General features: G+C 30.7%; 1 protein-coding gene across 4 annotated transcripts; it reads right to left on the reverse strand.

Annotated features, from left to right (window-relative positions):
• Positions 1-434: 434 nt before the first annotated feature.
• On the reverse strand, positions 435-16,444 carry ttk (zinc finger and BTB domain-containing protein ttk). Of its 4 annotated transcripts, XM_085193528.1 has the most exons (5): positions 16,210-16,351; positions 14,220-15,293; positions 3,034-3,453; positions 2,628-2,879; positions 435-2,437 (listed from the first exon to the last, which is right to left on the reverse strand). In XM_085193528.1, the coding sequence occupies exons 2-5, from the start codon at positions 15,079-15,081 to the stop codon at positions 2,265-2,267; spliced, it is 1,707 nt and encodes a 568-aa protein (XP_085049654.1). In that variant the 5' UTR covers positions 15,082-15,293; positions 16,210-16,351; the 3' UTR covers positions 435-2,264. The 4 variants fall into 4 exon arrangements, with proteins under 4 accessions (XP_085049654.1, XP_085049656.1, XP_085049657.1 ...); XM_085193530.1 differs by lacking the exons at positions 435-2,437; positions 2,628-2,879; positions 3,034-3,453 and adding an exon at positions 3,690-7,256 and having other exon boundaries at positions 16,303-16,444; XM_085193531.1 differs by lacking the exons at positions 435-2,437; positions 2,628-2,879; positions 3,034-3,453 and adding an exon at positions 3,690-7,256.
• Positions 16,445-26,479: the final 10,035 nt, after the last annotated feature.

Raw genomic sequence — 26,479 nt, forward strand, 5'->3', positions numbered from 1 at the left:
AGACATTTCACAGAGTAATAACTATCTAAGTTAGGATTTAAAAGTCATAAATTAAAAAGCTTGTACTGTAATAACGATAACAAAATCAAAATGTATAATAAAAAAATATATTATATTTGATGAGCTGTTATAATCTTATATCATAATATATTTTTAATCAATTTCACGGTTACTATCCTAGCTGAAGAAACCAAATTATAAATATTTAAGTTGACATGAACTTAGGAAATTTTGGTTAATTTAATAGGTTAATTAACTACCGTACTGTAGAATAACGAGCACATTGTATTATTATAAAGCTAAAAACAATTTATTTAGTAAATTTAACTTTATGATATTTCAAATTAATAAAAATGTCTTGGCGATTTTGAAATGAGTGGTAAGGAGTTCCTTTCACATAGTATTTACTAAATAGAAATAAATGAGACAGATTATTTAAATTTTCTTACTATTTTATTATCTGAGCCACATTCATCACAGTTTTCGTATATAATATCTTTTTATTTTTGACTCTATGTATAATAATTATGACAATACACTCTATGTGTATTAACAATACACTTAAATGACATACATTCAGAATGAAAGTTAGTTACAATTTATTGCACATATAAGTAACAAATATATGAACAAAATTTTACTTTGAGCTTTAAATTCAAAAATTGTAAATCTATCTAAATTATTAATATAACTAATATTGCCCCAAAAATTTAAAAATTAAACATGGGGATTGGCCCATTTTTTGATAAATTTGTTATTTTATATTTACGCTCATGTACTTATGTATATATAATATTAAAATTATAATATATACATAATTATTCGTAAAGTTTTACCGAAGTTGTAATGGACGAACAGCTTGTATATACATCTATAATTTATGAAACTTTTAGTTTTATTATTTTTCATATGTTAAGACGAAGAAGAAAGTTAAGAACTTGAGATGTAAGAAAATATGGGCATAATTCTATTTTTCTACGAAGACGTGTCAGATGTAGTAGTAGTAGTCAATTATCGCAGTCGCTCATCTCATCTTACAATACTAATTTTAACATGTTTCACAGATGATATTATTTTTAGTTTATATGTCATAATAATACTATATTTTATAGATATATCAGAAACATGGCATATGGAGTTTAGGTACATATCTCATTCGCGAGGCTGCATCATTGCTGAAAATATAGTATGGTATGGTGTACCTACTCTACTATTATGAAATTTATGTATAGATCTTACGAATGGCCAAGGAGTATAGAGGTAAGGTAGACCGTCTTAGTTTATAAAAAAAGTGTTTATCAAAACAAGTGAAATAAGAGTAACACTGTGATACCACAGGAAAAAAAATTAAAGACGCTTCACATATAGTTGGACTCTTGGATTATTTTCGAAAAAAAAAAAACAATGTACAACAGTTCATTTAGGATAACATTTTTGAATATTAGCGCCATTTCCGTTGAATTTTGAGCTACAAATTATTATTTACAATCGGCTAAATCCTTACGAGATGGTGCTCTTACCTCTACCCTCCATACGAACTTTTCTAGTTTTATATTATTTCCAATAGTGTGTGATGACACAAAGATCTCAAGAGACAACTAAGATGTAGCGACTTCGATTTGCGAGAGACAGAAGCTAAGAATACTCTAGATAGGTACTCTAAGAATAATGTATAGTTTTAAAGACATATTAGCGTTAGACTCATAACTTAGTAAATTTTTAAACTTTTCCAGTCTCAACTCTCGATCTTTAACCTTTTATTTTATATAGATAGACGCGTTTGTGTTGTATTATGTATAAAGAATAAATAAAATATAAAAATATATTTACTTAAGGTTTAAATATCCTAATTGATAAAATTTTCCAACAATAAGTTCCTCAAAACATTATAAAGAACTTCGGCTGACAGAATAGGAACCAACATTTTTTTTAAGTACTTTTTCGGTGAACAAAAATATCTTTCAATACAAATCTGTATATAATTATATTTTAACTATGTTATATACCAAAAAAAAAAAGATAAATGATATGACAGATAAAATCAAAAAGATTTAGCGTTCTGTAGCGACTAATTAGAACTTTCAATTTTAGCTTCAATAACGCATTAATATAAAATAAACACTATTTTCAAATAGATTAACTTTGGCACAGAGAAATGTTTGACACAAATATTGGCATACAATATGATCACTCCCAAGACCTTTACGTTAGGCCTAATCTCTAAGTGAGGAACTTTAATTTAGTTTTAACACACTGTATTAGTGTTATGTATTCATAACGGTGGTTCTACGTGTGTAGCCCCTGCGAGTGGCTAAGCCAGAGCCTTGAGCTTCGCATTCCTTCCTTACTCTATCTATGATATCAGCAACCAATTTCTCCTCTTTTGATCTCCTTTCCTCCCAATTCATATCTGGCTTATTACTCGTAGCTAAATCGGCTGAAATCAAAAAGTATAATACAATTATGCAATGATACATAGGATTTAAATTTTCAACTAATACTGACATCTCATTCGTTAAGTGAGCACATATAAATATAAATATTAATTGTTAATATAAAACCTACTTAAGATTTAAAATGAAGCACTTTTATTTTAATATATTTTTGCATAATGATCAAAATTTTACCTTTATTATTACTCTTATAAATTTTCGGAGAACCCGCAGATTTTGATGAAACGTTATTTATATGTTTTCCATTATTTTGGTAGTTTGGCACACTTGACTTTGGAATTGCTAGTTCCGGGTCCATTTCTTCTTTAATGTCAGTTTGTGTGGTGGTCGTTTTTTTTGATAGTGCTTCAGCTTGTGAATTTGTAAGAACGGGACTGGAGTCGCTTAAGACTTCGCTGTGTCTGCTTGCTAAGTGTCCAATATATCCTAAAAAATAAATTACTTATATGATTAATAATGTATAGAACAGTTTATTTTCTGCGATTTATTCTATTTCTTGTGCAAACTAAGCCTTATTCAACATTTAACTTTTGTTATCTTTATAGTAAAGTAGTTTCTAATTCCTATTATAAAGACAAACCTTTTCTGCTCTTGAAATACACCAAACACTGTTCGCATTGAAATAATGGAGCTGGATTCAAAGGCTGTATAACATGTAATTTATATTTATGTCTGTACCAATGAGTGCGACTCTGTAATATTTCGCCACAAAGCTTGCAAATAACGCTACCGTCACTCCTTGTTAGATATTCTAAGAAATCATTGCGAGCTTTCGGAATATCTTTGTTATCATCCTGATCTTTGTTTTCAGTGGTCTCATTTGTCTTTTCTGTTAAAAAATGTACACCGGTTTCCTCTGTTGAGTATAAAGCGCTTTGTTGGACTTCCACTATATTTTCTGGGACAAATTCACCTCTCGATGAATCTGATAATACTTCTAGGGTAATGATAGGCATACCGATGATACCTTCACCGTCTTCTTCATATGTGTAATGGAATTCTGTAACACAAGTGTATTATGAAGAACTTTTAATGCTGTTTTTTAACTTAATCAAAGTTATAAATGACTTAAAAGGCAATGTGTAAATTTAATGATTATGTAAATTTTAAATACTATTTATAAGTACTTACTTACTTGAAATCAACACGGCAACATTAACATAACATTTATATTAATAAACAACATACAACATAGCCACAAACAAATTTAAAATTAAGGATTAAATAAATTGACTGTTTTAGTCTTTAATCTTTTATTTGAATTATTATTTGTAGTGTACATATTTATTTACGCATTACATTCAATGCGTTGGTAAGATTCTTTTCCTTAAATAAACTCTATTTAATTCTTGTTACATAGAAATTACTCTCTCATAATCCGTAGCTTACATCGATTTTTGTTAAAGCTTTGCTGTTTGCAACGATAATTTTATTCTAAATAATAATTACAATAATTATTCAGTTAAACTGTGGTAGTAATGTTAACGTTTATATAGATGTAGAAACTATTTCTATATTAAGTTCTTAAATTGTAAAAATACTATAAGAATAGTAAATGTTAGAGTCCAATAACAATCATAGTCTCTGATTATCTAAAATGCTATCGACAGTTTCCGTTCCCCATTTAAAGACCACTGACCATCTGAACCTAAGTAGATAAAAGAGAACATTGTGTTAAATTAAAATATTCACAAAGTATAAAAAGTAATACTAACACCGTCTTTATGATGACGAACGGCATAATAAATATTCTGTACTCAGTAAACTATTAATTTAATAGAATATAGAAAAAAATTAACACGCATATAAAGATTGCACTACCTTGAAAGTTAGATGAGGATGAGAAGATATTTAGACTTTAAAGTGTTCTGGTAGTTTTTATTTATTTTTTTGAATTTCTAGGTGAAGTTTTCTTTACTCATATTATGTATATGATAACGGGTAATTAAAAAATTAAAATAACCAAATAATATTGTCAACCCAATAACCACTTCATTACAAAATTTAAAACCGTTTTAAATAATAACATCAAAAAATGTCCACTCTAACAGTTTCTAGATGAAATCTCAAGTAAAACTATAAAATAAGTGTGAATTAACATTTGTTGTTTTAAGCAAAAATTTCAAGTGTGCTTAATTTAAAAAAATATATAAAACCTCTATATATCTGTAAGCATTTTGCAAAATAACTATGTAATAAGAATTCTTCAATTAAAAAAAAAAATCACTTATTTAAATTAGTAATATTACGTCAACCATCGCCAATTATTTTTTTATAAAAGTAGTGGTTCACGTATTTTATGACCATAATACTTAATAAAAAAAACGATCTCTCGTTTATATAATCTATAGTTATACATAAGCTGCCTTGCAGCACGTGGTTAGAAATGAAAGTAAGATACAACAATGAACGTCTTGCTAACTTAGTTAGCACTAATATCACAAAACAAAATACTACAAAAGGAAAGAAAATAAAAACATAAATAACATGGTCACCACCAACATAAACTCAGTGAAAACCCGATAGCTATCAACAGGAATGAAGAAGAGGATCGAGAGGTCTCGTCGTATTTTAGAACGAGTTACGAATAAAATTTGTGCGATCGACTGGCGCTGGTATACCTATCTAAGAATCACACTGTTATAATTGTTAATACCTTACCGGTAATATAAATCTATAATGATCCAAGTTCAACTTAATTATATACATAAACTTGAATATAAAAAATTAAATGAACTTAATATAAAAAATTGTGCGCTAAATTTAAACACAAAAAACTCAATAGTAATATTTTAAGTAATATAGTATAATCTATCATCTAACATTATGTAATGCTTATATAAATTGCTCGTGTTATTAAAACTCTTTAAACATAACCTAATATTAATCTTATATTATAACCGTGGAGATTATTAATAACATCTAAAAATCAGACGTAAGTGATTACGAATAACTGGATTAAACCAGTTTTATATTAGTTTTTTTTGTTATTAATAAATTTATTATAAATTGACCAAGAAGTAATTATTTATAGTTTAAAATAAACGATTTAATCTTAGCATTCGCAATCACTAAGTCTGTAACAAATCCCTTATCAATGGAAGAACTGCTGATTGTCGTCTCTGAGCTCTACTTCTAGAGCCTATGTTCTAACACTATAATGAAGATATGGAAACGTTTATACAACATTAACATATGCGCTATGGCACTTATAGATTTTACGTAAGTATATTATCGCATATATATTTTTTTAAATCTATAACTTTACCTCTGGATATAAAGAATTAACCATATAAAGTAACAATAGGCTCACTAATATTCAAACAGTTAATATTAAAATATTTCTATATTATATAATAAAGTCTTTAAAATATACCTATGTATAAGTAATAATAATAATTGATATTTTATCACGTACTGATCGTAATTTTTCAAATTAAATTTTTTTTCGATATAAATTTTGAGGGTATCCTAAGAAGCCCTACAATAATCCTCTAGTATAAAATATATAATCTTACTCATTTGTAGTCTTAGATAGATTCTGTTATTATTAAACGAGACAAGTATTCATTTGCAACCATTTTACCACTTTAAATATTGTCAAATAATGTTTAGTGCGCAGACAGATAAAATGTAAATTACAGTCTTTGGTTGGTGTCTTGCGATATGATGAAAAACACTACGTTTTTCTTAATCAAATTAATTTTTTTTTTTTTTAAATTCAAGAATAGAAATACAATGGAAGGCACAATTCAGACTTGTAGTGCACCTACTAACGCTAGAAATTCTAAACATTTAAATTTAATACGCCGTAGTAGTTGCGTAACTGGCCTTCATAAAATCGTGTATATTTATTGTCTAATATTTGCACAACCATACTTTTAACAAGTAAAACGTAATGAGCTCTATAGAACAAACTTTAGATATTAAATGCATAACAGTATCATTGGAAATTACATACTATAAAAGTATAACGTTAAAATTTAATTCCAAAAATAGATTGAACACCCAGGCCTATTGAACTCTGGTTATCTAACACTATAGAAAATATTTTTTAATAGAATCTAAAATACAGGCGTTTTCAAAGGCACTATAACAATGGTCTAAAATGATAGCGATACTCTGGAATCGTTATAAAAATAAGACACATTTAAGCTTGTGCTGGATCTGGCGACGAATGCGTCGGCGTAGAGTTGCGAGGCGACGCTGAACCGACTGCCTCCAACTTTATTCCAGGTGGTAGTTGTCCTTCCATGCCGGGTAACATGAAGAAAGCATTTGGTGGATACACACAATCCTTCGGGACGTAGCAATCGTGCGTTGTTTTCATGTGGTTCTTCATTTTGTCTGGTCTGGAGAATTCTTTGCAACACACTGGGCACGGGAAGACTTTCCTCTGTTGACCTTCGTGATAGAGGAAGGCGTGCCTTTGGAATGAATATTTGTTTTTGAAGGTTTTTTGTATGTTTTCCTTCGCGCACTCCGTGCATTGATATACACCCTCGTTAACGGACGCATATCTGAACAGATTGAGCCCACGCACTGACATCTCCGTCAACTGCTCAGCCGGATCGTTGGAAGCTGAATTGGCTCTTCTCCTTATGCGTCTTCTAACAACCGGTCTTTGCATCTGGCTCCCTCCTGTTGGTAACGTATTATTATTAATAGAATCGTTTTGATATTCGTTGGAAGTGGACGCAGATTGTGTTGCGGGGTTAATACGAATCTTTCCTTGGCCATCATTTGTGGGCGATGTAGGCACATATTTAATGTCTTTATTTTCGAAATCAGGTGTACCGCGACCTGAAATTAGGTATTTTTATTACCATAATGTTATTTCTGCAAATGGGATTTTTCATAGCATCAATACAATGTCAATGCAGTAATTTAAAATAAAACTAGCCATTAAAATAAAAAAAAATGGATGTATGGAAGGAAAAAAAACAAAAGACGAAAATATATTAATATTTATTTGTTCAAATTGAATGACGAAATTAATTACACCACGATAAAAACAAAAACCATGAGAGATGGAACTACTTTATAGACAAGTTCGTCATATTACATTATTTTAATATTGCTGAAGAAGTAGCACCAATTTATATTAAGATTTACTGACAAAGCTCGTTCAACTGTCAGAATACAATGACAAACTCGTCTCAATTATGATTCCTTAAACAAAATATATATCAAACTAGGAAAAAAATAAAAATTTTAAACATAAAATAAAAGTAGACGCTAAAATTTCTAAATATTTAGGTACAAGATAAAAAATATATGATGTGCAAAAAAGTTTTCGTTGGATTAACACTAGGCAGTGGTTAAACAATTTTAAACATTTGGATCAAAGGATTGGATTCTACAATGTCAAACTTCTAAAACTATATATAATAAACGTTAAATCTACGTAATAAATTAAAAAAAATAAAGTAACAAAAAAAGATAGTTTTTACTATGTTAAAAATAGGACTCAAGTGTTTGCATTTGGAACTATATCGGCAAGTGTAGGTACATCATTGATAAAAAATAACGTATCAGTTTTACTTAGCTCATAAGATCACATAAGGTGGGTCTTTAAGTCGAAATATTAGTAAAATTCTGGCAAGGATCATATTCATATTTGAAAATTATTGTTAGAAAAAATAGCTGCTCTCTTTGATTGGAACATAACCAAATAAAATAGCCTCATAATGGATAATATTTAAAAAAAAAAGACATCTAAATCTATTGTTTAAAAATAAAAAATACAAAAGCAACAATTTGTACTGAACCAAAAATACTTGTTTCGCATAGCGTCAATTTGAGCAACATAGAAAGCATGTTAACATAACTAACTCTAACCACACCGTCCACGTCAGTAGTATCATATGACAACATACCTACCTGTTCAGTCCTCTCTTCGTGACTACTGGTTTTCTATAGAATAGAAAATTCACTCGATTGTAAACAACACAATTTATGCCTACAATATTATAAATAACTTAAATTAATCTTTACTAATTACCCGTGTTGTTACTTTGCTACTATTAAACATAGTTTTACCTTTCATTAATGTCTGAATAGTTTATAAGTTAAGCATCGTTGCTGATATCACCATAAAAGGTACGCTTAAAGGTAAAGTCGTAGTTAAATTTCCATGTCATAGAACGAATCGATTGTGGCAAGATATTCGATATCTAATAATTTATGCTATAAATATACAATATAGGTAAAGAAGTAAAGAGACTAAGTACTCGTAACAAGTATAACAGATAAAAGCATATTTTTGACATTCGAATTAAGAATACGCGCTTTGAGCGGTAAAGATTTCATTAAATGAAAACATCATTCAAAAATATAAGTAACATTGCGAAATGTCAAAAATTAACTTTTTAAAAGTTTACAAAAAAACATAATAAATTAAAAAAGGTATAAAAAGAAAAATTAATGGAACAAAACCAAACAATAACATTAATAGAAAAGATTCATTTTAGCTTTAACTTTTATTATTTTCTTTAAAGATTCTAAAAATAGTAATTAACACCTTATTGTATACGATCGTATTTCTTTCAATAACAAATAATGCTATGTGTAACTTTCGAATCTAATTTTTCTAAATATTACACTTTGCATTTGCTATTGTCTAAGTGCAAATAACAAAAAATATGGATTCAACATTTGGCTAAGAACTATATAATATTTTATTAATATTTTGCATCAAATTTACTGTGTCATGTTGAGATAAAATAGTTATCATATAATTTTATTTGAAACGTACTTACGAGAGGTGTAAAACGGTCTATATTAATTATTTTCACTTCTTGCTTGAAATGTAAACTGCTTGTAACCTTAACCTAATACTGAGGATATTCTACAATTTTAAAATTAAACCTTTTTCCATTTTATATTGTAAGCTTGCTAAAAAGATGACGAAACGAAAACATTTTATAGTAATAAAAATTGTCTGCAGGTCTACATATTAGTTGAAAATGAAAATTACTACTATTTTCCTTATTTTGCAATCGCCTATCACATTTTTAGCATTGAATTCGTATATGTTGATTTGTAGAAAGACGAACAAAAAATGAGTTTCATATTAAAATCTTTGACAATTAAAATCTATTATTTTCCTCAGCAATATAATATTAGCCTACTTTTATTGATTAAAATTTTCAATACATAACAACTTTACTAAAATGAATTGAATTTACTTTGTGACACCTCTCTAAGTTATATTAATAGTATAATATAAAATAAACCATCATTGTAGTTATATTACAATCATAATATTATATAATTTATTCTCTGCAAATGTATTAATATTTTTCTACTTATATCTTTGAGAACTGCATATACTCTGTATTATAATAAGCATTAATATATACTCTGTAAGAATGAAACGGCATGAATAAAATCTAATTTGTATCTGTGGAACAGTAATAATGGAACAGTATATAGTATGTTTTGTATGTAAATGTCTATATATATTTATATATATTAAATATTTTACTATTATAAATAGCATCTGTACGTAAAATAATTGTGTATTCATTCAAAATGAACTAGCTGCACATATTAGCTGGTACCCCGTTTAATATCATTAGTTTCTCTAACGAAAACAGAATAAGGGCAACATATAGATATTTAAAATAACAATATTCACAAACAACATACACTTTAGGGACAATTCATTTTTAATGTCACATCACATGTGACGTCACCTTAAGTTTAATTTAGCACCAATTGATGATATAGCTTTAATTAAATAATGTTCCATCAATATAGAAATAAGATATTTCTCGTTAACATAAATATACATTTTATAATTGTTTATAACAAATACAATAGAATTTATAATTTATTTGTATAGAATTAAATGAAGGAACTCTGAAAGGAGAACGATTTACGTGGTTTCAATTAAGGAAAGTTGAAAGAAGTTTCACGTTAAGTTTAGGCACTGGCTAAATTGACTATTTTTAAGTTTTACAAAACTTTCGTTAATAGCCTCACCTTGATATACTCGTATATCTAAATTTCTTTTTTAAGTACCTATCCATGTTATGATCAAAGATAAATTTTTCATATAAAGTTTATGAAAGGTACAATAAATTCGTTTATATGAATTCAACAGTCTTAACATTGATTAAATAGGCATTGTATACGCCTCGAATTTTACAATACGATTTTTTTTTATTATTACAATTTATTCCAATTTTCATGTAAAGTGGGAAACATGAGATGATATCCCTAAATTTAACTATAAATGTCATATTTAACTACTTGGGCCTAGAGGTTTCTATAATCCTAAGGAAGCTTCTTAAAGTAGATTGTAAACTTTGAATAATGAAAATAAATAATTATACATAATATTCTTTGAAATTTCTTAGTCACCTAGTAGTCGATTTAACTTATTAATATACAAGTAAAGGCACACTAATAGGCAAGCGTTCCCTGGACCTACTACATATTAAATTGGAAACCTTTTAATTTTTGGGTCGTCAACGTAAAAGTTAATGTCCACATCTAATCTTGTTCTCTTCTTGTCTTTTTCACAGATGGACGCTTATGAATGATAATTAATTAAATAATAAACTTTGACATGAGTAGGAGGATCAGTAACACTAAATGTTTTATGTAATGGAATCGTTCATAATCGTCTACCATCTATACTTTTTAAAGTTTCATTTCACATTCGCTATAGCGATTGAACCACGTCCGAAAAGTGTATAATAATTGTAAACTTGGCTAAGAGACAATGTTTCCGACAAAACGTGTCTAAACATTAATATATATATTTATTCCAACAACAACTGAATCGAGAAAGTGTAGCTATCATTATATGGAAGACTACTTTTGCCTCTAAATTTAACTAAATAATTTAATAAGTACGAATTCCTAATATATATTTAAGGCATTTTGATTTCTACTAAAATAGAATTTTCAAATCATCTCATGGTTCCAGTATTTGAAACTTTTCTCAAAGCACCTTGCTAAAATCACTTTTAACAACAATCACGTCGTCGTTTTAAGTAATATTTACAAAAAAATAAATAATAATATATTTCGTAAAGACGAATCTGAGTCCGTCATAAATAAATCTGCTATAACATGAAATTGGTAGGAGAGTACATTATCGCGAGTGCTTTATATAACGTCCCCTATATATGGATTATATAATAGATATAATATACGACTCCTAAGATTAAGTTACAATATTGTCTTTGACAGATACTTGTTTACAGAAGGTACTTAATTGACCTATAGATATAGATATAATGTAAAGTGTATAAATATACATGTATCTCGATAACGAAAGAAGAACATGGAAAATATTATATGCTCCGTCACTACTGCTGAATCTGGAACTAGACTACACCTTTTAATGAGATTAAGCTATTCTATTACCTTAGCCAATATTCATAATGGTCTACGTTTGAATAGAATAACGTTTACAACCAAACATTTCAACATTGATAAACTATTTTAAATTAAACCTTAACAAAATCTACAAAATAAAATCATAGCCCGTGTTGAGTTTTACTTCGGAGAAGTTATTGTAAATTATACAACTAAGATCACTAATAAGGCAAGTTAAATGAAAATGCATCTCACACCACTACATTGTCGAATGGCATTAGTATCGCCTTTTTGTAGACTCTAACGTTTCATAGCCTCTCTTCAGGATATATTAAATAGTTAGAATATAATTAAATATCATTCATTCTAATTTACAAAAAGGCTCCGCCATTGGTATACTCATAAAAATAACCCCTAAACTACACTAACTAATTCAGTTCAATGAGAATTGCGTGTAATCGAATAGATTACATTTGAATTAACGATCACCGTGAGTAGTTACTTTGTACCCTGAAATTTTTGTAAGTAATAAAATTAAGTAACAAGTGAGTGCAAAATAACAAGTAAATTATAGAAATTTTCTTATTAAATCTCTTCGAAGTTCAGCACTCTGAGAAACAAATGGAACAACATAAATAAATAGATAAATATAACAACAAACGACACGTGTCGCTAAAATATCAACAAAACTTATTGATATACTGTGAAACTTAGAGCTCGAACGCCTATTCAATTGCAATCTACATAATAACGACTATTTAAAATTCAAATTCTAAATTTACTTAATGTTGAATTTAACATAAAATCAGATCTCTTTAAACAATTGTTTTTGTAGAACAATTTCTTCGATATATTTAAGACTCTTGCTTAGCTGTTTGCTCATTGGCGTTCGGCTGATTCTTGTGTATGATCTTAAGATGGGCAATCATATTATCTTTCCTAGTAAACTCCTTATAGCAAATGGGGCAAGGAAAAACTTTGACATCTTTTTTGTGTGAAGTCACATAGTGTCGACAGAAATTGCTGATATGAGTGTAAACTCTAGCGCATATTTTGCACCTAAAGACGTTCTCTCCTTCTTTAATACAATAATCCCTTACAGACTCATTAGTCTCCTCGTGATAGTTACCCACGTTACCAATATTATTTTTTCGAATAGGCGAGGGAAATATGCGATGTTCCCAGTTAGTTTGTGTTAAATCAGATACTTCGTTGTTAGTTAAATTTAAACTGTTTTGCTCTAATTCAGCGGCAAATAATTGGGTAGCAAGAGCAGGCATTAGAACGGTTTCAGGGGGGAACTTATCAAAGCTGTTAAGGGCGGGATTCAAATTGGATAATCCAGAAAGCTGATTAAACAGGCTTCGAGCTCTAAATTTGGATATTTGGGGAAGTATTTTTTTACTATTCTTTGGCTTTAGATTACGACCTAGTCTTGTTTTGTCATCTGCATCTTTAATGGGGCCTTCTCGAGAGTTAGAGTTTTCACGGCTTCTATCTGGGTTGTATTTATATTCGATCGGTTCATTATATTCATCTGTTATTTCCGAATTTGGCTCCTGTTTAATAGATCCATTTTCAATCGATAAAACTGGGCCGTTTGTCGGAAAATTTTGATGGTTTTCCTCTTTTTGCACTTTGTCAATATCTGAAATTGTATAACACGACTACTTACTGATTGAATAAACTAACGATATATTTGATATGTATGAAGGAAATAACTGGAAATATTGTAGGACGGGAATTGTTATTTATTGTTCAAAATACAGACACTAAAATATTTCCAATTATGCCTTAAATGAAGGAAAGCTATTGGGAATAAGCCTTGTTTGTTTTCCCGTATCTCATATAAAACATATATTGACTTTTCAAATATTATAAGAGTGAAAATATACTGCTCAAACCATTACCACACCGAAATCGCCCCTGGCCATTCCTCTAATAGCTCTCCCCGAAAGCAGAAAAGCAAGCAATAGTAACTTGTATAAAGTAATAAGCATTTATTGTCTCGAATACGTAACGTCATAAAAATTTGAGAGATTATCACTTACCCCTTCAGAATAAAGTTTAAATAAATATAATATAGTTTTATTACACTTCACTTTTCACTTGTTACATCCTAACATCAAAGCTTATATCCCAGTAGCTTTTCTCTTTTTACATTATCGTGATAATTAACTATATTAAACGGTGTTAGGTAAATGGAAGGAAGATTATAAAATATTTACAAAAGATAAGCGGAAATTATCTTGTATCATTTCTTTTACGGTGTATTGTAAAATAAATATTTTTTCGCTTGTTTTTTTTTTTAATGAAACCGATGATTTCACTCAAATTATTCATAAAGGATTTAACTTAATCTAAGGGTCTACAAAGAATTATAAAATCTAATGACGGAAACTTATACTACGATAATGGATTCGAACGTACCTGCCGATTCAGAATCTTTTCCTGATGTTGGAGCCTCGTTGGACTGTGTGTCATCACCCTCGTCGATCATCAACGCCTCTCCGCCGTCTTCACCTCCGGACGTGGCCCCGTCTTCCGCATTAAAACTGTCCATTGACATTTTGACTTCCAACATTTCTGGCGATCCACGAAGTAATTGGTCTCCTGCCCTATTTGAAGAATTATGTGATGCAGACTCCGGAATGAATTCACCTGGGGGACTGGCGGCCGTATTCAGAGCATCACTAGAGCTTCCACTTAGCTTTCTGGGTCGGCCTCGTTTTCGCTTCGGCTGCATTAAAGCATTGCCCAATAAAGGCATTAGCAAATTAGGAGGCGCCCCTCCGCTAGGCATGCCGGATGCAGGCCTCTTTTGATGCATATATGGATGAATTCTATGTAGCTGCGGTGGCGGAGTGTTTGCGGATGTGTTTGTATTTTGTTGTTGAATTAGCGAATTTGTTAAGGCAGGTATGTCGCATTTCTCCTCATTGACTTCTGTGAGTCCTTTTATTCTTAAACTCTCTGCTACTTTGAGGAACGCGGTCAGACGCTCTTGGTCGACGCTCACTTCGCCTCTGTACATAAAATCGAGTAAGCTTTTCATATCAGAGTACGGAACATCCTTCAAAATAACGATAGGGTGTTTTTCCTGGTGATTAACAAAAAGGGCTTGAAAGTAAGGACTGCAAGCCGACAAAACCATTTTGTGTGCTTTAAGCAATTGGCCTTCTACAGCCAACGTTACGTCAGTGAATGTCTCTGCGTGTAGAAGCTGATCAAACACTGACAACATATTGGTTTGGTGGTTATTCCACCGCAAACAAAATCTTTGCGTAGCCATCTTTGCTCTGTTTATTCTTCTTTGGAAGATGTGAATAAAACCAGTTCTGGCTTAAAAGCTATCAACAATTTTTCAATGGTGTATACATAAGTATTCTCTCTTAACCCATGAACAATACAACAAATCTTTAACAATGAATAATGTTTACTCAGAAGCCATCTTTAATTTGTTTCATAGTGCTAGTGCTTTCGGTGTGACGGGCGTAGGAAGCTCTGAAATGAAGAAACAATATTTTATTTAACTAAATACATGAAGTTAAGCAATTAAATATCCTATTAGAAGATAAATATAGAAGATAGAAGTAAAGTAACTAATACATAAAATAATATTAAATTTAGAAAATTGCCGTGTTAAGCACGAATATTTTTTTCAATAATAAAATAGTACACAAAAGTTCGTCTATAGCAAATTAAAAAATTATGTATAATTAACGGATTGCTCCTTTTTGAAAAAAGAAGACGATTAATAAGTTAGACAATAGTAGCATAATGAAAGATATAATTTAAAAAAAATCTTTTTACTATTTGTAAATTATTAAATTGTGTTTATACTTGTAAAATATCAAATCTAATTACAATGATTTTTTAACAAATTCAATTTAAATATAAAATAAAAAATAGTTTTGTCTATAAAATGTTATAGCAGCATTTCTTTATATTAAAACAAAATAATTAAACAAATTTATAATGTAGAGTTCAAGGGTATTCATTATTTTCAAGTTTGTTATGAATGATCCAGTAGATTTATACAAGGTTAAAAAAATCGAGGGCGCCTCTAGCGGCGGGAGGCGAGTCCGTGCATCGCCGAGCGCACTGCAGTAGGAAAACATTCTACGTGTACTAATAGGTATGTATACACAGTACCTACAAGCTCATATTAATTTGTGCAAAATATTCCACCGTAAGCTTTGCCATATTAAAATACATACATTGACATTAAAACACGTTAACATAACACCTCCAAAAAATCCAATTGGAATCCGATTGGAACCGAACTTAAATAACATAAAACCTTGAAAAATCATAAAAAAATCTCCACATCCACAGGTGCTGGCCACAAACGTTATCGCGGTATTACTACGCACCCAGTCGAGCGCGTTACATTACGTCATCACAATGGCATTATTACCTACTAACTATATCCACACAAATTCGGCCGATAATGCGAGATAAGGAGGTTTCGCGAATAATTATATCACTGCACTAACGTAATTTGACATACCACGCGTATCTGCACCACGATCAACTCGACCCTTTTATGGGAGTGAGGATCAGCCCTTCCGCCATAGTCCGAGTCCGCGTTTACGTCGCACCCCGCTCACCCGACGACTGACGGCCGCAGCCCGCAACCCCGCTCCGCTACTCGAATATCTCACACAAAAAATACGTCGTCATCATCGAAATGGCGGCAGCGGATATATTCAGCGCAGGGTGCACGGTAAAATATTGATTTATTGAAATTTATTGATTTCCTCTCCTGCAGCCGGGATCGGGCTCGCGTTGCTGGGAAATTATCCAATAGACTCACGGAATGTTTCTAATGGGGTAGTCGATTTATATTTGGCTTTGATTTTAAAATATCGCGTAGGGGGATACTGTGATGGCCATCTCGTTTATTAGACGCGTGATAGGGGCGAGGCCGGTACGCGATTACACTAAATCTTATCGTTTGCCATGATTACAGCTATTTTTTGTTATAGATCATGCTTAATGTATAGTGTCTGCTCAATTATTTTTATTATACATTTTAATTATAACTTATAAAATATTTTTAACTTCCAAGCCAATCGGAACGCGACTAAAAATAAATACCTATACGGAATAAAGATTAAAAATAAAGCCTTATCATGTGATTCATTGTGAGGAGCGTTTAAGCGTGCTTGCCAAGTTGAAAATCAATTTAGCGAAGCAAATAAACACAAACATGATCGTCATCAGCGACATACCTTCCCAAGTATATTTCAAGGGATGACTTTTCCACGTGAAAAACATGAATCCATTGGTGTTGTCGCCATGTCAGCAGCCCGCGGTGCTCCGTCCCTGTCGCGCGCGGGGTGCGCTGGACGCCGCCGAGCGCCGCCGGAGACGGCCGACGCTCCACCACTTTTCGCAATTGAACGCACGCGATACCGTACGGAAAATAGACCGCGGGGCGCACTTATTTTTTTAAATTTTAAATATATAATACACACTTTATAAACACTTGAAAAGTTTAATATTAATTAATAACAGATAATTTAAATTATATAGTTCACTTTGTTGCGTAACTTATTTAGTTAATAACAATTTTTCAAGGATAAAAGGATATGGAACGAAAAATCCGCGCGCGATTGTGACGGAAGTGTTTTTAATAAAAATGGCCTGCCGCCTCGGCGGGAGGAGTGGCAATGGGCAATGAGGTCGGTACCCTCTCTCTGGCACCCGCTCCCCTCCCTACCGCGCCACTCCACAGGGTTAGAAAGTTACAAAAGTGAATCGAGGAAAACGTGCAGCAAAGCAATAACGTCCTGGATGATGGGAACCGACAGCTTCAGGGTGGGGGGCCATGCACTACAATTATTATGATCGCACACATTACAAACATATCTTATCCATGATTCAATACGAAATACTTAAATAAAATTTTAACTTAAAGGAATATTAGTAACACGTTTAATAAACAAATACTTAAACGGCGTAAATACCAAAATATTATTTATTGTCATATACTGCCAACAATGACATCTAATATCAAATCTAATTGTCAAAATTAAATTACAATAAACATTAAACAGATAATAACAGATTTATATTATTAATTAAGATACCTAAATATAATGTAAGCTTCTTATAGATGCGCCTTATTCAATCGATAATAGATACAGCGAGCGAGTAGTTGCAGGTAAAATTAATTTCGTTATAATTCACGTAGAGCAGGCGGAAAATCGAGAGCTAAAGCTGATTTTAATTAAACTTACATTGTATGTATAACAACCCATCAACTGTCGCTAGAACGAAATACAAAAAAAAAGTATAAAATTAATTTTCTGCTTTTTGCAATCTGTGCTCTGAATACGGACCCAATTATGTTATTTTTGTAACAACGAAAGTTTGTAAAAATAAAAGCTGTTATATCGATTTCCAGAGAGTAATTCAGTAGCGACCTGACCTAGGTTATCGTGTCACTGAGCTGAAGTCCTTACCCGAGGTGACCTACATTTTGAGGCTGGTGCATAAAGCCTTACACTTTCCCCGTAATACAAACATGCCCTGAAATCCTGTATATGGCATTTGCCTACTTTTAAAAGAGTATGTATTCAATTAATTGTGTTATTCAATATCATTAATATGATGTTATTGTCGATATTTCATATAAAAACGTCTTAAATTAGTTATTTTAATATCATAGAGTACATTTGTGTATGCTATGACCTATGAGCAGTTTCATTATGTTTAGATATAAGAGAAATATATATTTCCTTGCCATTGGATTTCTATCGTTTTATCAAATAATCTTAATTAACTATGCTATAATAGTTAATATTACTTAAGTAATGCCTATATTTTTAAACAACTCTTACTCGAATGCTAAACTTAATTTGTGCTAATTTCGTTGCATAATAATTGAATAATAATGGACATTGAAGTATTCATGTAAATTAAATGTAATTTACTCATATTATACTAATATCATTCACTAACGACAAATCCTGATTTTATCGGGATACATTCGAAATTAGTATTTTAAAACAGTCAATATTATTACGCGTGGAGTTTTGATAATCACTTTTCTTTGAAGTCATTAATATTATTATGTTCTTATTCATTCCTATTACATGACCTAAATAATATAAAATTTTTATGAACTCCATATTTACTTTAACCCCATAGTTATTTACGTAAATTAAATTTTAATTCAGACCAGGTCCTGTACTCATACAGAAAACACTAACTAAGATTTAGAATTACATAATATAATGATCCTCATCTTGTCGAACTTTTGAGTAACATTTTTTTTATAAATTTCTACCTTAGTTTCTAAATAAAATATCAAGATAGGCTGAGGAAAACTAGTGCGTAGACACTCTGTTCTCCATACACTGTCTAATTTTCGAGGCTTTCTGAGTTGAGCGGTAAGTCAATACTCCAAAGAAAATAACTTATTCTGGCAAGTCCAAAATCCATACCTGTCGCGTTTCACAGACGCTGTGTCATCACAGACCTGAAGACCTCAACAATTGACATAGACAGTTATAATTCTTTGAAAATGTAAAGTTTGGTCTTATTAAAATAATAAAGCCAAATTAAAATAATAACTGTTCAAGTATGTTATTGATTTTACGACTGGAAATGAATCCTGAAAAGTAGTAAAAATTACGTTTATCATTCATCAGTTATATTCATAAGAAATGATGCTCTAAAGCACCACCAATACTTCATCAAAAGAAGTTAATTTCTCACGTGAAGAACCAACCTCATTTGTGGTTCGAAACTTTTATAATTTAGTCTTAATTTTATAAAATGAGTAATCAATAAAAACGGTAATAGTAAACACGGTGTGAAATATACAATGTTTGGGCGTAGAGACCAATGAATAAGCAGAATGTTCGTAACGGCGCGGGCAGAGAGCGGCGTAACTGTTAAACTACAAGTGGTAAAAGCTGCAAACAAAAAGAAATCCTTTAGCTTTCTAAGAGACGTGTGCTCTCTCATTGCGAGGGAGACGATTTTATCAACTAATATGTGATCATTGCGCTATCGGCGTTGTATCTTACACCTGTAGACTGGCCAATTTAATCTGGAATCCAATTAGCATTTATCATTTGTTTTATAATATATTTTATTTTGTTTTTTGTTAGGTAAATTATTAATTATAATATCTATAAAACGATATTAAAAATAGATTTTTTAGATAAGGTTTAAATATTTCGTTTTGCTATCCGCAAAAGCCACGTATGCATGTCAAGCTTTTTTTTAAAAAAATGGTAATGATTTATATAAACGTTAAATGCTTCAGACGAATATAGTAAGTTTTAATTTAAGCTAGACTTACATAAATAATTATTTCAAAAATGTATTCTGAGGCCATCACGTATAAAATTTGGTAAAAAAAAAATTGGGTGCGATAGTGGGAGGTAGAAGGGCCCGTCCTGCTAGATTTGAATCGGTGCGACTAACGGTGAGGTCTCGGTTCATTGACTCTATTCGGACGCTCAATTTTCGCTGTACTGTTAGATAGCAACAGCAGACTCTGATAGAGACCCGAGGCGATGCTGGTGTTGATGATCCTTTACGTCTTTATGTTTAATAGAATTATTATTTTATGTTTCGTGTCAAATCATTCATAAATTTGAGTTTAAAACACTTAAAGATCTTTACAGTGGTCCATTCGTATAGTAATATAGATAAATAAAATATTTTTTTAAATTACAAACTTAGTTATCATACTATCAATTAATCTAGCGGCCGTATATGGTGCACATATGCCATACTTATACGATACTTGTAAGCGTGTCACTAGGGAGTGCCTCGTCCTGTCGCTACCAACTTACCAACTCCCAGTTCTCAGAAGGGCGCGGGTGAGAGCCAGACCTCATCATATACTACATATGCTTTGCTCAACTCTAAAGTAAAAAAAATTGCAACATAAATTATAAATATTAGTTTTCATTTTTTATTTATATGAAAAAAAAAATGTTTTCCGAAAAATAAGTGACCTGAAAGAAAATTATATAATTTGCTACGTTACTTCGCATGTAGGTCGAGAGCCCTAGAATGTAAATTTCATAAATTAATATATGTATACACACGCGCTCTCGGCTGTTTGAAACAAAGGAAATAAATATTTTTGTTAATACAATTACTATTTGAATCTACCCATCTGTCAACTTGGCGTTTGGATATTATGAAATACATTATCTATAATTAAAAAGTTGTTATAATTTGTACAATCATTAACCATTATTACTAATTACCAATTTTCTTTAGTTTTGTCAATGTTATTATAATTCATATTTTTTTACGTAACATATTGATTATATTGATTATATTGTTTATAATATGAACAATTCACAAGGCAATTCTGCTAAAATCTAATATCTATAAGAAACATGCCTTTATGGATTAATATATGACATTTCTGAGACATCTAATCGTAAAAATATATATTATCTGTATCTATCTGATAGCGGCGATGCCGTACCCCGTTAAAGACATTCCGTTACTGCGCTGAGCACAAATTCAGTCTCACGATAAATCTACTTTTGACGATAAATCGATTAACCCTACACCGAAACCGAAACTTATAACAAATAACGAAATAATCTTGTTCTTAAATGAATGAAAGTTGTTGTTGACAATCAAAGCTTCTGGAAGGCAAAAGGAATTTAGTGCTAACGCATCCATTTTCCGCTGCAGTCTGAAATCATTATGTGTTAGCGGAAATAAACACCGCGCTTTGCCTCGACTGAGCCAAGAAATGAAAATATTAATCTCATATATATATTGACAATAAAGAAAATATAATAGATACTATATAGATACTTACAATTTTTACGATAAGACCTATAAGCTAATTTAGAATTTTATGATATTAAGTGTAATTAGTAATAATAATAGGTACTTGCATATAATTATATAAACACAATTTGTCCAGATTATATATTTTTTTAAAATATTTTCTTTACGTTTTTGTACAAAATGCTTAGACTTGTTGAAAAACCAAGTGTCAGGTAGAGTCAAAGTACAAGGTCGAAAAAAAATATCGATGAACTCCTGTTTATAAACAATTTTTAAGTTATCTATTAAGTATTTAAAAATTACTTATGTGATATAGCTAGCAACTTTTGTGCCTTTATAAGATTAGTATACGAGTGCTTGTATATTAAAAGATTTTGGAAGAGCGAGCTCGTTCGTGGTGGTGATTGCGTTTACACGGGGCCGATTTCTAGCTGTTCGGCTCCCACGCGGCAAGGTCAACTGCGAGGACTGCTCCCACTTCGTAGATTGACTTTTAATCATCATAAATTCAACAGACTGGCAAATAAAAGGACAGTAAAATATCATTTCTTGTCATGATGGTACGATATAAGTATTAAAATTTAAAAGATATTATACTGGGATATCGTTTGGCATTTTAATTTGTGGCCTACAGGAAGGATTTTTGACTAGGAAAAAAATATAAATTGTGACGTTTCAATTAGCTTTTTCTGTTTAAATTGTAAATTCCAAGTAGGAGCATAACACATATTTCCTTTTAGAACTTTGAATAATTAAAAAGAGGATTTTGGTTAATATATTTTTTTAATGTTGCGATATGTATTGAGTTTACCCAGTAATAAAAAATCCCCTCATTTATAAAGGCTTACATTTTAATATATATTTAAATTATCCAAATATATCTTACAAAGCTAAAATCTAAAACAGAGAGAACGCAAAGTACAAAACTTCAATTAAACGCTCTACTTTTAGTACCGTTTTATAGTAAATTTTACGATTCGCCAAATCGATCAAAGGTTTCAATCATTCTTACACATAGCACAGAATAAATTATACAGCATATATATATATAGTGTAGATATATATATTAAGTATACTTCAATAGATAATCTGTGCAACCACCATCGCGGCGTGAGACCTTGGAAGGCAACGCCTACCTACCTCATGTTAATATATCTAAGTATATCAGTACACAAAGCGATTCTATGCTTTATTTGAAGAGGCCACAAGTTGCAACTTTATAAGACTATTATAAAATTAAACCTTCAGTGACATTGGCTACAAAAGTCAGTCTAAGATAGTACTTGGATTTGTCTAAATATTCATTTGGTAAACATGTGATGTATCACGCCTACGCGATTTCGTAGCATCTCGATTGTCCCAAATCGATTTCAATCTTTGCGTCACGTTATTTAAGATTTTGAACACGTTATCCAATTAATTCTAGAAGCCACTCCTGTGATGCTATAGCTATATGAATATAACTGGTAGTTATAATACTTATTCGTTGTCTATATCATTTAATTAAATAAAAAAATATATTTCATATAAAACGTTTTCTAATTATAATAGAATAAAATAATATATTAAGTAACATCATCTACTGCTATAGACAAATCTAAGTAAATAAATGAATAAATATTGTTATAATTATAAGGATACTTCTTTAGAATACATAAAAGTTTCAATATTTATATTAAAACGTAATAAACAGGAAACTAGCAGAATAATTCATCGTCAAGTAGCGGTAATGTTGCGTTCTCAGAGCCTCCGGCGATAAAGCGAATGAAAAAGAATGATCACGGCACAAAGTAGAAAAAAGTGTGTTCCTTTTCTCCTACTTTTCCACGCCAAGTGAGAGGCCTTTGAATAGAATAGGGATCGATCTATGAGAACTAAACAATTATATAAATCTAGTGCATTATTTCAAGAAATTACAAAACAAGTTAATTGTAAATAATTAATTGTTAACTTACATTAAATAATTTTCCTGTAAATAATAATGAGAAAAGTTAAGTTTCTAAATAATGAAATGTTAGAAGGTTGTAAGAAATATTTGTATAAAATTCTAAATAATAAATTTACCTAATACCTGTTTATGCAATAGTTTTATCTATTTGTCTGTCTAGTGTGTCATAGAGAGGGACAGAGGTTTTTGATAGGCGCCTCGGACGCGTAGTGCTGCGCGCGCGCACGTGAGAATGATCCGCGCGAGCAGCGTAGACATATACTTTTGCATATGAGAAAAAGAGACAGCGAATGTGAAATTAGGGTGGTTCCATGTGAGGTCAACGGCCCCTTCGCGACACGCGTGTCAGTGATTTTTATAATTTAGATTTTGGGATAAATGTCCGTCTTTATAAATGTTTGCATCGTATAATTTATAGAAATTTTATAAAATATAAAAATATAAGTAAATATCTATGTTTTTTGAGATCTATAGATCTATGTTAATTTCATAAAAATAACACAATGTTAAACGTTGAGGCGCAAAAGTATAAGCGTGTGACTGTAACACGACAGTTCTGAAGTCGATTCCTACGCGGGGTAATGACATAATATCAATTAATATTTTCATTTCTTCGCTCTGGAACTTCATGCGGTGTTAAATTCCGTCGCTCAATACGCAACGCCTCTAAAATTTCGGTGGAAAGTGGCGAACGAAGTTACTTAACAGTAGGTTCCCTCTGCCCTATCCTGCTTTATGCGGGCTTGAAGCTGAAAAAAACATATTTTACGCTTTTATTTACTTGTCTAGGTTGATATATTATAGATATTTATATTCGTCTTACTATTATATAATTGCAAATTAATTTTCAAATATATCATTATTCTTTTTCGGTTAGTGAAGAAATATACATGTGGTCTCAATATTTATAAGAGTATCTAACTGGCATTTCATAGAGTGGAGGGAGAGAGAGAGAGTATTTCAATTTTTTTCATGCAAATATTACTCTACATTATAGAAATACCTCTAGAAAAATATATATATATATTTTTTCTTCTTTCTTCTTCTTTTCGTTTTATATAAAAAAAACTACAAATAAATATTATTATATATCATTATAATTTTTGCTTTTCTCAGTCTTTGGCTGATTTTACGTCAATATCAATGGCAAATGAATAAACAATTTCCATTAATAATATATTTAACTTTATAAATTTTGGCATATCGGAATAGTCATATGAAGTAACGAGTGCTGTTAAGTTTGCTTATATAATGATTTTGTCATCGTTTACGAACGGCCATTGTATGATAATCATGACCTTCATATCACATTATGTCGTTTTATCACCCCCAAAAACAATCCATCTTAACTGTAGAAATCTATTTGTGATATATTGTCAAAAGTGTTGCCACATACTTGGTCAAAATAAATAATTAAATTAACAAAAATTTGCATAGAGGTGAATTTTTGTAAGGATTTTGAGTACACCATCACAAATAAAATATCAAAATTCCGTTTTAATTATGTGTTAAGTTAGGTTTTTTTCAGAATGAAAGGATTTCTGAGATAAAACGTAATTAGACAGTTTTCGGATTTTATAATCTACAATTTTATCTTGTTGATTTTTGTATATATATACATCTAAAAAAAATTGAAACTTTAGCACACAGAATTGATGGAGACTTTCAATATTTTTTTCGTAATGGTGTACCAAATATCACATTGTGTGAATTTTTGTTATTTGACCACTATTATACGGACTAACTGTAATAAGTCGAGAGCATATTGTAGAAGTTAACTGATATTATCTTTTAAATTTTTTTTTATATATATGCAATAGATATATTTGAATTCTCATCTATTTACATACGCAGTTATATATTTTTACATTATATAAATAAAGAATTCTTATCAGCCGAATCAATAACTTTTAGGGAAGTAAAATGACGAAATATTTAAATGAATGTAGTAATTTAATAAGTGCCCTTTCAAAAAGCTCTAGTCTTTATATTTTCCATAAAGAACTGTAGGAGCTATGCTTCGTTTGAATATGCAACAATCACAAAGCGAAGGTGACTAAACGGTTCCTCATCTGAATTACACTAGCTAAGCTGCATAGGCTGAAATAAATACCTAAGTAAAGAATATACCTATGTAAAATCTAAAGTACGTAGGTATTTTATATATTTATTTATTGTAACATTAAAAGTTTAAAAAAAAGACGATTATTGCTTTTAAATAACAAGTTAACATAGATTAATCAGTAAGTTTGAAATTTGTATCAAATTATAATTATTTTTTAATTAAGAAATAAAATATATCGTTTTGGGGATACAGTTTGAAGCTGATTTTTTTATTATTGAGTGCGGGATACGACGTGAAGCTGCTTTTGATTTTTTTTTAACAAAAAAATTATAGTACCTAATTCATAGTATTTATTTAAACAGAATCCTATAATATTACTAATGTTCTTACAGGTAGCGCGGATTTGCGCATAGCCAGCAATGGCCCGAAAAATTTGCTTCACAAGCGTTTCAAATTAATAAATTTGCTTATGTAATTATGCATATGGCAGTTGCAATGGCGTCAATTAGTTTTAAGAATTTAACGTGAATATACGTATAGGTAAAGATTTAATTCAGAAAAAGAATTAACACTTTTATTTACTAGGTAGTTGTGGCAACTGCATGGTCAAGGTCATAGACCGCGTTGAATTTAGAATAAAATTAAGCTTAAGGGGAACGGAAATAGTCAAAAATCTTCGTTCGGTCCCCCATTAAAGCCTCTTGAATTCCGCCTTTCTCCAGCGAGTCGATAGTTTGGGAACGTAGCCTTGGTTGCGCAAACGCTTCCCACGTGTGCATCTCAGAGACGCACTCATCGGACCGTTATTTTTCCTACTTTACAACAAGTATTACAGCGTCATTCATATCGTAAAAGTAGGAATGTTTAATTAGAGAGAGGGCATTCGCT

This window comes from Heliconius melpomene, chromosome 11, assembly GCF_056956725.1.
Source record: "Heliconius melpomene rosina isolate 202511_hmr_F chromosome 11, ASM5695672v1, whole genome shotgun sequence".
Classification (NCBI taxonomy): Eukaryota; Metazoa; Arthropoda; class Insecta; order Lepidoptera; family Nymphalidae; genus Heliconius; species Heliconius melpomene.

Excerpts from the sequence above, each read along its gene's own strand:
- ttk (XM_085193528.1), bottom strand. The coding sequence starts at position 15,081 with ATGGCTACGCAAAGATTTTGTTTGCGGTGGAATAACCACCAAACCAAT. Across the intron at positions 3,454-14,219 it reads AAAAGATTCTGAATCGGCAG|AATTCCATTACACATATGAA; the intron begins GTACGTTCGAAT and ends CTTGTGTTACAG. Across the intron at positions 2,880-3,033 it reads GTATTTCAAGAGCAGAAAAG|GATATATTGGACACTTAGCA; the intron begins GTTTGTCTTTAT and ends TTTATTTTTTAG.